This window comes from Macadamia integrifolia, chromosome 7 (assembly GCF_013358625.1).
Source record: "Macadamia integrifolia cultivar HAES 741 chromosome 7, SCU_Mint_v3, whole genome shotgun sequence".
Lineage (NCBI taxonomy): Eukaryota > Viridiplantae > Streptophyta > Magnoliopsida > Proteales > Proteaceae > Macadamia > Macadamia integrifolia.
Window position 1 is genome coordinate 25,352,987 of NC_056563.1, and position 17,941 is coordinate 25,370,927.

Here is a 17,941-nt window from a genome sequence, read left to right on the forward strand (position 1 = left end):
TTTGTTTGTTTCTTATTAAATAAAAAGGATATTTTATAGCACCAGCCCTTAGAGAATGACACTAGATATTCCCTGCATAATTCCAAATTATACTCAGACCCCCTGTCGTTCTGTTGTTTTAAACTTGATCTATATTGATCTTCTCGTGGGTATCCTTGATGTTTTCTATGAGAATAAGAGAGATTGGATTGGACATGTGTTTTAGTTCAAAGGGTACAGCAGTCATTTTAATTCCTCACTTAACAATGATTGACAGGGGGTCTGAGTATAATTTGGTATTATACAGGGGGTGTCTCTCTAATAGTGACATTCTCTGGGAGTGACGTTGTAAATTACCCTAAATAAAAGGACATGTTTGAATGGATGCTAAAACCATTGAAACTCTCCTAGAAGCAGAAAGAGTTCCACATGAAGAAAAAATCATTTTTTATCCTTTAAATAAAAATAAATTAATTAGAAAAAAAATGTTTCCATTCTATGTAATTTACCAGTCCATCTAAAAGATTAGGATGCCATTTTTTATGCATTAGTAAGGGTGCTCAAACCTTTGGCCCAACTAATCCCCTGACGCACATGTACAACCCCACACACTTAAGTCGGGTCAATGCCAGCCCCTATGAGACTATAGACACCTAAACCACTGGTTCCCAAGTCCATTTCACTTCACAATTTCACATTCTCCCACACTTTCTAAGCTTCTCTCTTCACAACCACACAACACACATGACTCAATTCTTGATTGTGGAATAAACAATAACAGCCAAAAATACTGACTTGTGGCATAAACAACCTCTGAGGTAGGTAGTGGCCATTCAGTAATAGATCCGACAATGTGAACCGGACACACATCACTTCACAGGTCCATATGGAATTAAGGCTGTAAATGGTGGAACCAAACCTAGCCAGCAAAAACATATGAAACACCTAACATCCGTGGTCCAGGCAAGCTGGTCCAACTCCTCCTGACCTTACTCTACGACCTTTTCTCGACGTAGTTAGGAAGACCACACCAACACCCACCGCTGTGTCAGAGATTCCGGAAGATTAGGTTGCAATGGATAGGGATAAGGTTGTGGCCTTGTGGGGTCCAATTACAAGGGCAAGCTCACAAGGTTAGGAAATTTTCCATTGTGTGCCTGGGAGATCTTTCCCACATTGACCCATCTAAAGGGTATGGGCCCATATGGTAACAAAATGGTAATCAGGTGACTCACTACCTACTCATCAATTAAGTGTTTAAATGATCACACTTTCAGAAAGTGGCTCACTAAATTACCCCACACTAACAGTTTTTTTTTTTTTATGCGAAAGTGGCTCATTACATTACCCCAGACTAGCTATGTATTGAATGGAGTTGTGCCCAAAGTATGGTTGGGTCATGGGCCCACACTAGTCTTTCCAATTAATGTGACACCTGACATCTTGAAGTAGAAGATATCAACAATTTTCACAGAGAAGAATAATTGTTTCTGTGGATTTTTAAACACAGAACTATGAGAATCCTACATACTCTGGGACAATTCTGTCAAATGTCTATAAGAGGGAAACCATCCACAGACTTATATCTAGCAAGGCCACACATTTCAAGTGCCTTCACACTCCTGTGTTATGGGAGCATGTCTTATAGTTTTCCTCAAAACCTAGTATTAGTTTACCTTAATGGGAGCAATGGCGCTTAAGAATCTCAACTGGCACATAAATTAGGGCTCCCAAGAAGAGGTAGAACCCACATAGTTTATAGTACTGTGTCATATTCTCTGGTTCTCATTGAAAGTACCATGACCTTGCAAAATATTTAAAACTTTACTCCACTGTCATTTCCTGTCTCAGTCATCATTTCAATTTAACCAAAAAATAAAAAATAAAAACCCCACAAAGCTTCAACACCAGAACGTGATTGAAATTGCTTTGGGTGCTTTCTAGAATTCAGAGGGTATGAGACATAAGAACAGTTTACCTTGAGATTCCAAAAAACAGGAAAGAAACAACATCCAAAATAAGAAATACCTAATCTCAAACCAACTTTCCAGAAACTCCCAATAAAAAAATAGAAGCTGGCCAAGAATTAGGTTTCTTTTGGAGGTCCCTTCTTTGCAGCCTCTGCTGCTGCTTTTTCTGCTTCTATCTCAGCGACAATGGCATCAATTTCAGCTTCATCAAGTTGCTGTAGCCCATGTTCTCTTGTCATCACAGCAATCTCTATGTTTTTTCCACCACTCTCAACAACCTGAGTAAAAAAGAATGATGTTTATAAGTTACAGATCAAGTATCAGCAAAAAAAAAAGAAAAGTTACTGACTGCCAAAAACCAAGACTAGAAGGCATACTAAGGGCAGAATAACCGCATGCATAAAAGGGGGAGAGGAATAAAATTGTAGCTTAAAAACAAGGTTTGCCAACTAGTTGATTCACACTCTTCATTCAGTCCGATTCACCTCCAACCTAGGCCTCTCTAGATGATTATAATGGTCAATCCTAACATCTAATACAGGAATCAATTGTTGGTTAGGCCATTATTTTGACCCTTTTGGAAATGGGAATATATCAGACGGATGGGAAAATTGTAAAAAAATGAAAATGATGGAAATATTTATAGAAAGTTTAATGAACCAATCAAAAGAACACCAAGAGATATCTAGAAACCATCTCGTAATCTTTCTTCTTTTCCCCATATATTTTTGTAATAAATCATATTAGAATGCAGGATGTGAGAAAATATAGGGCTCAACCATAGTTTTCAAAACAGGACATGAAGGAGAACCAAAAAGCTGTCAGAGATCTAGTCTAGAGATCTTTTTTTACCAAATGAACATTGTTGACTAAAGGAGAAAACTAATAAATAAATATTAAAATTCAAAAAATAATAATAATAAATGAAAATTGATGAACTAAACTGGACAGTTTGCAAAAAAAAGGACCAGAAGGGTGGTGTTTCAATTACCCCAGTTTGGCTCCCTGTCCTGCTTTAAAATTATGGGTTCAACTATGGGCCATGATAGGTAGGGACTAGGTGAATCTGTATACGGCCAAACCCAAGGACTGGGCCAATGTAATCCAAACTTAAGCCTGACAAAGGACTGGCCTGCGTAGCACTCCATAATAAAATATTTATATTACACTTTAACTAAAAAAAAAAGGGAATAATTTCGAGAAAATATAAAGAATCATATAGCAAAAATTTTCCCCCGATAAAAGAACCATATAGCATCAATTTCCTGATATCTCCCATCATTTATTGTGATTTTTTGAAAATATTGTAATACTTATATTTTAGAACAAATTCATTTGAATCCATATGGAAATGGAAGCATGTTGACATATTTTGGCTGACATAGGTCAACATTTATTACCACGGACGTGGGGACCTGATCCAAAAATTGGCAATAGCTTTCTGTAGCCTCTAAAAATAGTTATGATCCTAGAAGCAAACCAACAGCTGGACCACATATCGCATTATTTATGCAGCCATAAAAATGATATAGAGTGGTCCGGAGCACTTTACATTACGCAAAGCATCAGGCATCAAAATCCTATAAGATTTGACCCTGAGGTTCTAGGATGCTCTAAATTCTAGTGCGCATGTAAACACCCTGCATGCCATAGAGATCATCATTCCAAATCCAATATCTCAGGCTAGCACTTATAGGCTGACATCCCAAAATTCACACATGCACACATGGAAACCAAGCCCATTAAACTGTAAGCAACTTATAAATAAATATGAAGAACCTATATAAGTTAGTCAAGTAGAAACCTAGTGTGAAAGCTAAATCCCAGTTTAGTTAAAGAATAGTTGATCCATAAATTCTAATAAAATAAAATATAACTGCTCCAGATGTTGGGACTGGTTGCTTACAAGATTTTCAGTAGATTGATCCAAGCATCCTTAATTTAATATACCTTTGCTTGGTTAATGTCTAAAGCAAGCTTAAATTAACCAGGGACTACTCTAAAGAGCAACTCACCAAGACCCTGTCTAATACTCTAATGAAATAGCAATTATTAAATAATTCTAATATTCTCTATCTGGTTGTGCCTTAGCTGTAGAAAAGACGACCTCAGTACCTCACAAGGACCAAGCGTAGCCATCAAATCAGTTCTATAATAAAGCTGTTCACTATCATCTTCAATGTCCCTGTCGACCGCCTCCATATGTACTTTCCCCAGTTAAAAGATTACTGTCCCAATCGTTTCTTTCAATGATATGCCACTAGGTGCTCTTCAAGATAACTAGCACATGCTGATCTCCAGAAGTTGGAACATGATATTTAAAGAACCTGATATATCAACTCAACAATGACCATACATCTTCTGTTATCAACTACTCAGCCTACATAATTGCTTAATTTTCAATGATTAGTTCTGGTAATTTATGGAGTTGTAAGCTTGGAAACATGCTTCATTTTAACACTCCATAAGTTTCAATGAGAATTATATTATACACTTTTTTCCAAAACCTCCTAATGCAGATCCGGGGTTCGAAAGACTCAATTTGGATCGCTATGGGCCCACCCAAGTAACAGGAGTCTTAATCAAGGGCTCAGTGGCACAAACAGTAAATAAGTGAAGATTATAAGAGCAGTGGCAGAATTGTAAATAAACAGAAATTTACAATAGGATTGCAATGTCATAATTTTCTTGGAACTTCAACTTAGAAGAGAAGTGTAACATATGGTGAAAGGGGTAAACTAGGAACGGAAAATATAAAGTTAACTTGTACTTGATGGCAACTTTGGGTTTTAATTAAAGAACCCCTTCTTCTACCTATCACCCACGATAGAAACCAAATCCAGCGGTAAACCAGAATCAGTAAGTGAGATATCTTCCTCAATAGGACTCCAAACCAAATGAGATTTTAGGGAGAGATTCCCGTGCCTCAGGCCTATTGAATTGATTCTACAAGCACCCAAGATATCAAGCAGGAAAATAATATTTAACATCTGAAACTGAACCTGGCAGTAGGTACAGATTTTAGTTCCAGTTGCAGATCTAATACTCTCAGTAGGGATGATTTTGGAAGCGAGAATCTAGGGCTTGGGTGGCCTATGGAAGCGCAATCTGTGCCCAGAGTATCTGGCCAAACCAATCAGAAACAAAGGATCAAGTAACTCCTTTTTTAGTTCGGTAGAAGACGGCAACCGAAATAGGGGAGAAGGCAAGTTGAGAGAGAGGGGAATCGAAGAGGAGAGAGAATCAGAGAAGAAGAGGTCACACAATCTGGTTTGTACGATTCTGGTAACATAACCAATTCAAAATCTTTTCATTCCAGATCTGTATCTTACATTACAAGCTACGATTTAAAGAGGGAAAAAAAAAAACTCCTGTTGTAATCCAAAACTTGAAATTGAACTTGACTCTAACTTGGACACATAAACTAAATTAAAATCCTAAATCAACTCTACCAATAATTAGCCTATTAAAAATAAAACAGAAAATTACCTGATAAATCCAAAAATCTATATAGCCCAGATTGTTGATCTAGGCATAGGCACCCAAATACGCTGTATCTAGAGAATTAGTTGAACCTACAAGAGAAGCACCTAATGTCAAGTCCCCTACTATCACCTATATGATGTTACTCTTTTATTTCGTTTTGCTCATCCATCTTCCCCTTACTACACCCACTGTCCATGGCTATTAGTTATTGAGCTCTTGCAGCTGACGGGCAAAGGCCTCTCTTAGCTCTTTCAAAATGATGAGTCTACTGCGTATGGATCCGTATCAGGTCTGGTTGCCACTGTTGCAGTGGTACTGCTCTTGACCCCAGTAAATGAATGCCCTTCGAATTGGTACATAAACCCTATCGTGTATCTCTAGGTCGGAAGCTGCATAGGTGGTAGAACTAAATAATTAAAACATCCTACTGGACCCAAGAACCAATTGGACCCAGTTCATCTCCATCTAGTTTCCCAACGGGTTTGGGCCCATCCATGGTAAAGCACCTGCATCACCTCCCCAATTTCCCCATATTGCCGTTGTTTTGGAAAATAGTAGGAAATTTTTCCAGTGTACATAAACCTCCATGACAAAAAATCCATCAAAACCAAAATAAATTTTGGACCTCGTTTAAAGACTACAAGAAGAATGAAAACCTTTAAACTATCTTCTTCTACTTGCATGAACTCAACTGCATCACAAACTTGCAGGAACTCTCAATTCTCAACTTTTCAGCCAAGCAATCGAGCTTGCAAAGGGTTGTTCATCATGGCATTGACTGTAAGGAACAAATAATTAGAATCGGGTGTATCAAGACAGCCCAAAATAATGGCAATATTACTTTAAGGGCTAGTTGCTCCTTCTAGGACCTTCATGTCAATAGTCAGAAATTACTGTTCATGAAACACTGTTCACATAAACAGTAACATGAGTCACTGTTCACGTGACACTATTCACATGAACAGTAAATTGGGTCAATTTCTTTTAGTTTAGTTTTGTTAGTTTCTATTTTCGTAGTGAATAAATTAGTCAAGTTAGTTTCCTATTTTGTTAGTCAAAGAAGTTTCTATTTTTATGATTTAAGTTAGTTTCCTTTTTATGTTCAGTTGTTGGTTTTTAATGTTGTTAAGCTTGGTTAGCATGTTATACACAAATTAGAAAATCTTATTTCAGTCCATTAGTTTCCCTTTTTTTTGTTATTTTCTTGTGTTCAAGTTTTGTAAGGCTATTTAAAACCCATTGATCATAATGAAAAAAGAAGATTGAAGTTTATGAAAATTGAGTGTTTATTCATGGCTGAGATAGCTATTACCTTGAGGGGTGAGATGCCTATTGCCCAACTCTTTTCCCCCTTCTCAACCCCTCCATCAAATTCTCTTTCTTTTCTTATTTTCATTTTATTTGTTTGCTATGAGAGAGTGTTTGAGTGATCATTACAAGCTTGTTAAAGTTCAGAAGTTCCATCAAAAGACCAGTTGAAGGCCTGTAGCTGCTGTACTGCAGAACTTCCATAAAGTTTCATTTTTCATTCTTCAAGCATAACTTCCCAACTAGCCATTAGTTGAGGCTCATCTTGTAAAGGATATTTGGGCATCACACGAAAGACCTTTGCTCCAAATTTGAGGTTCATCGGAAGCTGAAATCTCAAAATATCCAAAGTCGTCAAAAGTTTCCTAATTCATGTCAATAGCATAACTCTCAATTCAACCATCGGAATTGGCTCATCTTTTGAGAGCTGGGCTAGTTGCTCCATCAAGGACCTTCGTCTACTCCAAGTTTCAGCTCCATCTGAGCCACAGTTTGTGAGTTCTCAAATTTCTCCCTATTCAGCCAGATTTTGAGATCCTGCTTGGGATTAGGTCCTTCGTGATCTAGTCCTACATTAAAGACAAAGAAAGAAAGAAAAGATATTTCCTACACAAAGAATTTCTCTTTGGCAAGTGCAGCTTTGCCACATTATTCACAAGGTGCATAATATATGGTCCTACAACGGAATTTGAATGAGAGGGTGGACCTTGGTGCAACAGTAAGGTTGCTGCATTGAGACCAAGTGATCATGGATTCAAGTCAGGAAACAGCCTCTCTACAAAGCGGGCGTATAAGCTGCGTACATTATGACCCTCCCCAGACCCCGCATTGGCGGGAGCCTCGTGGACTGGGTACACCCTTTTAATGGGAATTTGAATGAGAGAAGATCGATTATCTGTGATAAATCCTTATAAAGAGCTGGGACTTGGGTGCACTGGTTAGGAGATTGGCCCATGTGCTCTAAAAAAAGGTATAAAAGGAAAAATATAAAACATGTCATTCTGGGATTGGTGAAAGCATTTCACATTTTAAACTCAGATCACTCAACTCATCATATATCCATTTCAGTATAGCATGAGAATAATCCGCAACAATCTATAATAATCCAAGGGGAGATCCAGCTAGTATCAGTCTGGGTATTCATCCCCAAATACTAATCTTAAACCCTAAGTGCACAAAGCAGTAAGGCATTAATGGTCAAAGGAAAGAAATTCAGCAGCAATTATTGTACAGTTCTTAAGGAACCTGCCAGGGTAACTCACTCATTACAAAAATTATCAGATCCAAGCAATGAATATTATTTGAAGAATTAAAATAGACGACAAAAAAAACGAAGAAGAGACTGACTATAAAACTTTACGTGGATAGTACAACTGCAATTGAAATATTGAAATTAAAACTATTGGAACCTACAAAATGTAGACAATATCCCACCGACTTAAAATACTGTTTTCATTTGAAAGCTCATATAGCAATAGATGTAGTACAACAAAATAAAATAGTACAACGATGATTCAATGCATGCAAGTCCAAATACACAAGGTACAGACTTGACAGAGAAGAGATAAGACTAGCTCTCATATTCAACAATGTATAACACATAAGATACTGACTGCATAATTATGGTAATGTATAGTTCATACATGAACCATGGTGAAACAACTACAATATTAAACTCTCTAGAATTAGACATGACATGATCTTCTAGGGTATACATATCATTGCATTTACAACGCAAATAAAATTACATATTTCGATGAATGAAGGAAAGTCGAAGACCGTGGGATTTCTTGAGTCAAGAAACCAATCTACTAAGATTTCTAATCTGGTCTGCTGATCCACTGGTTTTGATCAGGGTTGAGTTCAGGCTGTGCATGCCTTAACAACCCCTAGTTTTGATATTATACACAGTCTAAGGCTGCGTTCGGTAACTCTCCTGGAGAGCAGTTCTTCTGTTCTTCTGCTCTGCAGGAACACAAGAACGGGTAAAAAGCTTTGGCAAAATCAGTGCGTTCTTTTGTTCTTGCAGAATGAACCGAAGGAAAATGAGTCTTGAGAATAGGTTATGCAGAACATCAAAACCATGTTCTACAGCCCAAAAGACCATCTCATCAAGAACAAGGGTGAAAAATAAAACCCTGTTCCCGATAAAAAAAACCTATTCAACCTCTCATCGCTTGCTTCCTCACAACTGAACCCTGCAACTTGTGTGAGGAACCCTGCTGCTCCCACCTTCAATTCCTCTCCCATCGAGCATACATCGTTAATCTTAGAAGAATATAACATCCACCACTCCTCCCATCGACCATCCCTCACTGAATGGGACCCTTCAGTGTAGTGCTTTGCTAAAGATGGATTCAGGGCATCATAGTGAGATTTCAGCCTTGAAGAAATGCCTCACTGAATGGAACCCTTCAGTGTGGTGCTTCACAAAAGATAGATTCTGGGCATCTTCGTGAAGAACTTCTTTTCCTCAGGTATGCCACCTCTCTCAGTACTTCACACAAGTTCTGGAACCATTGCCTCTGTCTCTCTTCACCTCTTCTTCGTTATTTCTCAGGAATGGGTTACCTCCCTAACTTCCCTCTCTGTTTCCAACCCCAAACCCTAGAATCCCCCAAAAATAAAAAAAAATTTTTTTTTTTGGTCATTTACATTGAAGGCAAGGGGTGTCAAATGGTGCGTTTTTGGTTATTCGGTTCGTATCCAGTTCCGTTTACATTTTGATAAGGTGAAACCAAAACCGCACCGGATAGGAATAAGGTGAAATCAGAATCGTTTTCATCTGGTTTCGGTTTTAGTGGTTTTTAATCAGTTTTTATTATTCGGTTCACAACCGGTTTACTGGGGTTAATAGTGTCGTTTTAGAAAATGGTTTGCATCCTACAACTAGTGAGAATCCTACATATATTAAATTTTCTAAAGAGGTAAGACAATATACATTTCTTTTGCCAAGAACAATATACTTTCTATGTAAAAGACTACACATATTATAACTAATTAACTATGATCCTAGAAATTAGAAAATCAAGAAGTGTAATTGTGTGAAAGTGAAGCTCCCTTCCTGGTTAGTACTTTGCCTTTTTTTTTCTCCCCTTTTTTCGTAGAGACCCATCGAAATTCAAAACACTTTAAGTCTTTAACACTAGGTGCCGGTTAACCATCAGTTTTACGGTTCGGTTCAGTTCCGAACCGGAATTATGGCCTATAAAACCAAAACCGGAACAATTTACAATGGTACAGTTCGGTTCGGTTATAACCGGTCGGTTTCGATTCCGGTAAACGGTTTCGGTTATATATTGACACCCATAGAAGGCATGTTACCCCAGTTGTAGCGAACTTTTCTTCTCACCAAACCACCCTTTCTCCGGCAATACACAAGTATGACCTTTAAATCCATTGTTTTGGTTTTTTTTTCCCCTTTTACTTTTTCTGGTAGTTGAATCCGAAATTAACGAAGTCCAGTTGTTGATTTTTATAGTGCAATAAACATGGGACTCACGTCTTTCAAGTAAAGTTCCAGCTAATCTAATTACATATTGGATGTGGGTTGAATTACAAGTATCAAAGGAACCTGGCTTTCATTTTTTTAAATGTATAGAGATTATACTGTGATTGCTTGGGTTACAATAGAGTTTTTTTATTTTTTATTTGAGGTTTCTAAACATGGTTCTGGATGGATTGTTATGAATGTTAAGCTGATCCCTTGTTTGGGTTGATTTCTAGTATATAGTATCTCATCTTACAAGATCAGATATTGTCTTAGTCTCAACCATAAATGATGCCGACCAGGGATCGGCGGATGTTGCTTTTAGGACTCCGTTGGCACCTTATGAAAAATCAAAGTTTTGGGTTCAGCGGCGAGTAAGATCGTAAGTATGAACTTGGATCCTAAGTTGTTACTTTTGTGCTTAGCGGGGCTGTCAAGAATTCGTTATCTCATTCCTCTTTTCATAAAAGTAGGTCCGGTTGCTTAACTTATCTATATGATACGTCAAGCAGACAGCCAGTACCTTACTATAGTCTATCGTTATACGCATGTGGCTAATTTGTAGTGGCGCGTCAGGTTGACAACCGGCACTAATTATAATTAGCCATAGCTCGTCAATATTTTTGCATGGATCATTGCGCTCATCCTTGCTTGGAATCTCCATGAAACCAACCCCATTAAGATGGGATAAGGTTTTGGATGTTGTTTGTAAAATCTCATCTTACAGGATGTTTAAAATCAATTGCAAGCCTACTCTCTAATGGTTCTTCCCCAGTTTTGTTTAAGCCTCAATGAAGGCATCCCTGTGGAAGCTTTAGAAAACACAACCGTAAGCCAAATTACGTTAAAGCTCCTCTTAACACGTTAGTTGAAAGAACCTTTATTCCTAATGTCATTGCCCATCCAATTAAATGGAGCTATTGATGCTGAAGTTCTCCAAAAACCGCAGCTATTGGCCAACAGATTCAACATCCTACAAATACAATGCAAATCCACTACGAAAGCTTATCCTCTCTATTGATTATTATATATGTTTGGATTTTTTTATTTTTTTTTTAAGCTGTTGTCTAAGAAGTAGTTTATGTATATCATCTTTAACTGTACTGGGTCAAGTTAGGAATGAAACCAAAATGAAAACTGACATCATATCTATAGATATACATATTAGTTCACATGCAGGGCACCTGGAATTCTCAGGTCAGTATTCCCTAAATAAGCATCAAGTGCTGTCGGTTGCAACCATCTCATTAAATTTATAACTACGGGTACATCATGTATCATAATATCTTGTTTACATGTAATGCCTAGGTATAACTAACGATGTAGCTATATTGATGAATATTTCAATTTATTGGGCCCCAAATCTGTGGGATATCATAGTAGCTATTATCACATGGTAATACCTAATTCCTTGGAATTATTTGATCTTAGAGGATATCTTCTATCACTTTGTGCATACGTGGCCATCTCTTGGTTTTATTCAATCATTAATAACTGATTACTTTTGGATTTCAGGGAAATTTGTGACTGAATTAGCCAGTTAGCATTCTTTGAAGGATTTTGTTGTAATACTAACAGGGTATGTACATGGCAAACTTCAGAGCTTGAGATATTACTTCCCTACTCTTTTTAATGCAAAAATCCAATTATGTGATCTGTTAGCAAGCTCAACTTGAACAAAGGTGGAGATTGATACCGCCTCCTGAAAAGCTTCAATCTCTATTTTCTTGTTACTAAAGTTTAGAACTTGTCACTTGGACTATATAATAATATTTTTTCCAATTTCTTAGATTTAATGACTTTTTCATAATTATTTTAGGAAATTGGAATTTTAATGGCATTTTTGCAAATTTTGGACTCTGATGTATTGGATGGTATTGGCATTTACAAAATTTATTTGGATTAGTTATGATGGTAATGGCATTTCTGCAAATATTGGCAACAGTGTTAAGAAATTGTTTCCCAAAAGATTTTACCAAACGCCATTAGTGTTCTTTTTCTATTATAGAACAAGTTTACCAAACCCCAAATTCGCCAATCTAGAGCCAAAAAACACAGTTCCAAAACAAAAACAAAAAAAGACGGTAATGCCAAAGAACAGCGATCCCAAAACAAAAACGTTACCAAATGCAGCCTAAATGACTGAATTGGAGAAAGATTCTAAAAGGCATTTCATGCCTTGCCGTCCATCCAGTCACCATACAATTATTCATTCTCCATTCTATATTTCCATTATTTGAGTTCCCAATATTAAACATGCCACCATGCTTCAGGAATCCACAGATGTTTTGGTGCAGCACCTCATTCCTAGACTCCACATTTTTTTTGCGGAAAGTCAAATCCAATATCCAAATCAAAGACCATGAATATATACAGGCTAAACCAGCATCAATTATAAGTGACTCCTGTGCCTGAAACCATCCTATCTAATTCAACTTAAATTGAGCAACGCTCGGCATTCTGAAAAAATTCATGCAAAAACGTTCTACGAAAGTGCCAGCAAAGTGGGAACAGATAAAGGGCCTTCAAATAAGTATAAAAGATGTAGAAGCTATCTGGAGATGGAGAACACTGTAATAAAAGTAGAAATCCACAAAAGATCCACTTACTTCTAGCAATGCACGGATTGCAAGCTTTACAGTCTCTTGCCCAGAAGTTTCCTTATAGTTCTTCTCTAAAAACTCACGCATAGAGTTTGAGTTTCTCCCAGTCGCATTAGCTTTCCAAGCTGAAAACGTCCCAGATGGATCTGTTTGATAGAGTGATGGAACACCCGTATATGGATCAAAGCCCACAATCAAAGTTGACAGACCAAATGGCCTCACACCACCGCTTTGTGTATACTTCTGCTGAAGACCAGCAATGTAACGGGTTATGTATTCAACTGTTACAGGGTCCTCAACTGTAAGCCTATGGCTCTGACATTCAATCCTTGCCTTGTTTATCAAGACCCTTGCATCCGCTTTTAGCCCGGCACAAGCCAAAGCAATGTGGTTATCAAGATTTACAATCTTTCTAACTGATCTGGAAAAAAAATTACACAGAAAGCCAGAGAATAAGCAACCTTAGGAACATTATGGCCAGAAGGAAACATAAGACCAAAGAGGAACAAAGCAACGCTGACATAGCATAATGAAAGCATGAAAAAAACAAATAAGATAGACAAGATATCCTTGTCAGAAAATAAAATAAAATAACAAAAAAGAGTATTGTCTGATATTTTCCGGCTAGCACAAGATTTGAATAGGACATGCCCCTTAGGCTAACCTTATGGCAACATCTAAGCCTCAGCAGTCCTACTCCTGCCATGAGAGATGGAGCTAGACCCAATATAGTTAGACTTGGAAGGCCACGCTCAGCTCAAGGTAGCCGATAGTATCCCAAAGAAGTAGAAAAGAGAAACGTGAAAGTGTAACGACCACAGTCCTTGCAAATACTTCAGGAGAAATCTTGAACTCAAAACTCTACAAAGTTACAGACTCTACAGAGAGGCATGCACGCGAATTAAATTAAGAGTCAACTCTCCATTTCTAACTCCTTGGCTTCTACTTAGATTGCATAAAGATGATTGTGGTTGCAGTTATAAGTCAAAATGCATTTCCTATTGACCTTAACTGTGAGTGCCAATAGCCCAAACTTAGTAGGACAGAGTAGACAGAACTCGTCCAAAAATGAATACTACACAAATTCCTTTCTCTTCCACCAAGAAAGGCATAACGAAAAAGGAAAGAAAAAACCCAAAAGGGAAGTTTCATGGTGAGGAAACTTGAACAACTTTTCAAACAAAGATGTTCCCATTGAATCAGGGAGTGCACATCCTGACTATAACTCCCAGTCACTAATGATGCTCTGTCGCAGTTACAATTTTACACATGTCGATGACCTCATTCCTGATTCCTTAATCTGGTAAAAAGGATGAGAAAAAAAAATGTGCATATCAACCAGAAAAGGGGGGAAAATGTACTAATTCAAGAAAACCTAAAGCCACTCTACGAAAACCTTGGCCGGATACTTTTCTAATTCAAAATAAACATAAGCTGATGGAAAACAATGACCAAAAATCAAGCCATATGCTATAATAAAAACAGTACTACCAGCTTGGTTTCGATAGCAATATCCCAGAAACAATGAAAGACATCATAAAAAAAAAAAAGTAACCCTAACAGTTGTCTTCGTTCGTAGTCGAGTTCAGTTTGAAATCAACATCGAGATCTGGGTAAAAAAAGAAGAAAGAAGAAAGGAAATACACAACCACACACAAACATAATGGAAACAGACCTTGAGTCTTGAAGTTTAGCAGTGGATTTCTTCTCGACTCCAAGAACAATGTTGTCTGTACCTCGAACTCCGACGGCGGCGTTACCCTTGCGTACGGCCTCGAGGGCATACTCGACTTGAAACAGGTGACCATCGGGAGAGAAAACTGTGATCGCACGATCGTATCGAGCCATTTTTTGTCTGCGATTTTTGTTTTAGCCTCGGCGGAAGCTGGGAAGCTGGGAAGCTGGGAATCTGAGTAAACGGAGGAGAAGGTGATTCGAACGAGAATTTATGTGAAATCAGCCTCGTCTACTTGCTCGACAAGGCACTTGCTACTAAAAAGCACTCCGCCATAGTCCACTTTAAAATGTAAAGCCCACACTTTACAAAAACTAAAAAATGATTAAGGCTGTGTGTTGGTAACGTTCCAAAAAAAACGTTAATGGAGTTTTCTCATTCTATGTGAAAGAAGAAATATAATAAAAAGTTTGGTACATTTATGTTGTGTTTCATTTTTTTTGGAATAAGAAGTTAAAAAAAAAAGAAAACTGCTATAAATCATAATTGAATGAACGACAAAACGTAGTTTCGTCATTTTAATTTCGTTAAAAAAAAAAAAAAAACATTTTGACAAATAAATTGAAATTTTCGTTTTTGACACGAAACATCGTTTTTGGAACAGAAACATTACCAAATGCAACCTAAACAATAGAGGAGGAAAAACTATGGCCCTGATCGGTAGACTAGACCTGAACCGACCGGTAGAAGCCTGAAATTGACCCAATCAATTATTAAATTTGTCAGGTTCAAGCATCCATCCATCAATTAATAATTGGAAGGTCTCAGTGCAAGGTATTGCCTGATGATTGTCGAATCGAGTTCCTCTGCATTGCTACAGGGTGTGTAGCGTACATCCAACAATTAGGAATGCTCATATACGTAGTCCAAGGCATTTTTGGTCATTGGATGGACGCTATAAGGCGTGTAACATTACATACGATTTCAATCCATGGTTGTCCGATTGGGACTGAATTGATTACTATAGCTTAATTAGTTAATTAGTTTGTTTAAATTCCGATATAGCATGATTAGCTTGAGCTTAATTATAGATCAAAATATGATAGACACATGTCCATAACTTGGCATACAGAGCCCAATAAATGGACAGAAAATAGTATGGGATCGTAAATTGATGGAGACCGAGTAAGCCTGACCCAAAACAAATTGGGCCGAACAATTGACATCACCTTGTGATTAAGCCAGTAACTCTCACCCTAGTCCCTACATTATATAAGGTTCAAAAATATATTTTCTCATACTAATCAAAAAGGTTAGATCTCAATGGTGAGAAGATTCTCAGTTCAACATGAATGAAAAATCAACTGAGTTAAAAACCTAAGCTTATTAATCGTATTTATATGATTGGAAAATCTAGTTTCGCATCTCAGAAAAGAGAAATTTTACTTTGCAACAGATGAAACGAGAAGTGGTAGCCTTTAACAATCACAGTGGCAATAGTGTTCAACTTCAACCCCAAGGGTGAAGGCTCAGCCCAATACTGCTACCATTTTCAAGAAATTTGGGCCTGGAAAACTCAAAGAATGACTCAAATCTGGTCTAATTTAGACCAACAGGCCGGAATCCAAAAGAGCATTCAGGTTGGCAATGTCAGGTCAGGGTGATGACTAACACCCTGATGGTGAATGTTAGTGTCACGGCATATATACGTGCACCATGTTGCATTTCTAAATGGAAGGAGGAATTAATAATTTCAATACTCTCTCCTTAACACCTAGTTTTTGAGGATGAGTTGAACTTAAGTTCATAACGAAACACATATAAGGGTGTTACTTAATGCGGTCTGATTTTCCACTGGTTATTGGAACAATCTGGAACAAAACGTTAAGAAAGTTTTCAGGTTTAGGTCCGATTTCTTATGATTTGTGATCTGACTATTGTCGAGTCTAGTTTGATTTTAGGAAATTGCCCCCCAATGAAGTACCAAATATTTTCCACATTGATGGTGAATAAAGAATCTCTTCATTTATGAGGTTTGACATTTGTATGAGACTCATCGACCTTGTGAAAAAAGAATTTTAAACCTTCATCAATATAAATAGAAATAATAATGAGATCATAGTGATGGGTCATGAAGAGATCCCATAGGTGAAGAAAACTTTCCTATAAACAAAAAGGTAACCATTACAAGTAATATTTTTAAAACCCAGTTTAGACTTTAGAATTGGTTGCATGGTCGAGTCAATCTGGAATCAATCGGGACTAAATCCAAATAAACTCAATTCTACACATACTGAGTCCAACCGGTTAAACCAATTCAAGACACATACTGACTCCAGCTGGTTAGATCAATTCATGACGTATGACCGATTCGATCCAACCGATTCCAAACCTACGTGGAATCTAACAAAAAAAATAAAAATCATAGAGACTGACACTGTACAGGTGGGTGGTGTGTAGTGGATGTACTGTGTAGGGTCATTATCATATCCCAAATTGTGGAAATCACTTAGCCCTTTTACTGCTTTGTACGTAGCAAACAGAATCATCATGAAGATTCCTCACGATTTGGAATCAAGGTTTAACCCACTTTCTCACTGTTTCCATTTCTTTAAAACTAAATTGGAGAAGGAGCTGATCCTAGGCATTGTCTGATAACATTTTTGTTGTTTTTATGTCTAAAAATAATAGGAATGATTTTTCATGTTTTAAAAAATAAAAATTGATTTTTTGGTGTTTGATAAATCTATTTTTTGAAACGTTTTTTGCAGACATAATATCAATAAAAAAACCCAATAATATCATCAGATACCCAAAAAGGAAATAGGGTTCGGTTGCCTTTTTTTAGGCTTAAATAGTTGACACATTTATCAAGCACAACAGCCTTTCTTTTCTCTCAAAATCAATTTGTTTCGTTAAAATCATTTATAGAATTGTAAATATGCATAAATTTTGATTTATATTTCTAGAAACGGGTGAAACGAAACAACTTTATCAAACGCTTTTTAGCTTGTTTCTCTATTTCTAGAAACAAGAAAACATAAATACGAAACATTGTCAAACGGTGACCTAGTGTAAGCAGTTGGAAACTCTATATGTGATAGTAGTATTTGATGAGGCAAAAATTTAAAGTGTTCATATTATTATTATTATTATTATTATTATTATTATTATTATTATTATTATTATTATTATTATTATTATTATTATTATTATTATTATTATTATTATTATTATTATTATTATTGTTATTGGTAGAATATTATTATCTAAATCTTGGGTTGACTTATACTGTAATACAAGCTCTAGCTCCACATCTCATTTTTATTTATTTTTTCAACAATTAATTTTTATGCACGCAGGGTTAATTGCGACATAGGAATCATTGTAAAAACTATTGTAAGAATAATATACAATATGGGTTGAGATA

General features: G+C 36.8%; 1 protein-coding gene across 1 annotated transcript; it reads right to left on the minus strand.

Moving 5' to 3' along the window:
• Positions 1–1,784: 1,784 nt before the first annotated feature.
• LOC122085261 (proteasome subunit alpha type-7) lies at positions 1,785–14,874 on the minus strand. The gene is made up of 3 exons (XM_042653749.1): positions 14,512–14,874; positions 12,843–13,257; positions 1,785–2,227 (listed from the first exon to the last, which is right to left on the minus strand). The coding sequence occupies exons 1-3, from the start codon at positions 14,682–14,684 to the stop codon at positions 2,066–2,068; spliced, it is 750 nt and encodes a 249-aa protein (XP_042509683.1). The 5' UTR covers positions 14,685–14,874; the 3' UTR covers positions 1,785–2,065.
• Between the last annotated feature and the right edge of the window lie 3,067 nt (positions 14,875–17,941).

Excerpts from the sequence above, each read along its gene's own strand:
- LOC122085261 (XM_042653749.1), bottom strand. The coding sequence starts at position 14,684 with ATGGCTCGATACGATCGTGCGATCACAGTTTTCTCTCCCGATGGTCAC. Across the intron at positions 13,258-14,511 it reads GCTAAACTTCAAGACTCAAG|ATCAGTTAGAAAGATTGTAA; the intron begins GTCTGTTTCCAT and ends TTTTTTTTCCAG. Across the intron at positions 2,228-12,842 it reads CAATCCGTGCATTGCTAGAA|GTTGTTGAGAGTGGTGGAAA; the intron begins GTAAGTGGATCT and ends TTTTTTACTCAG.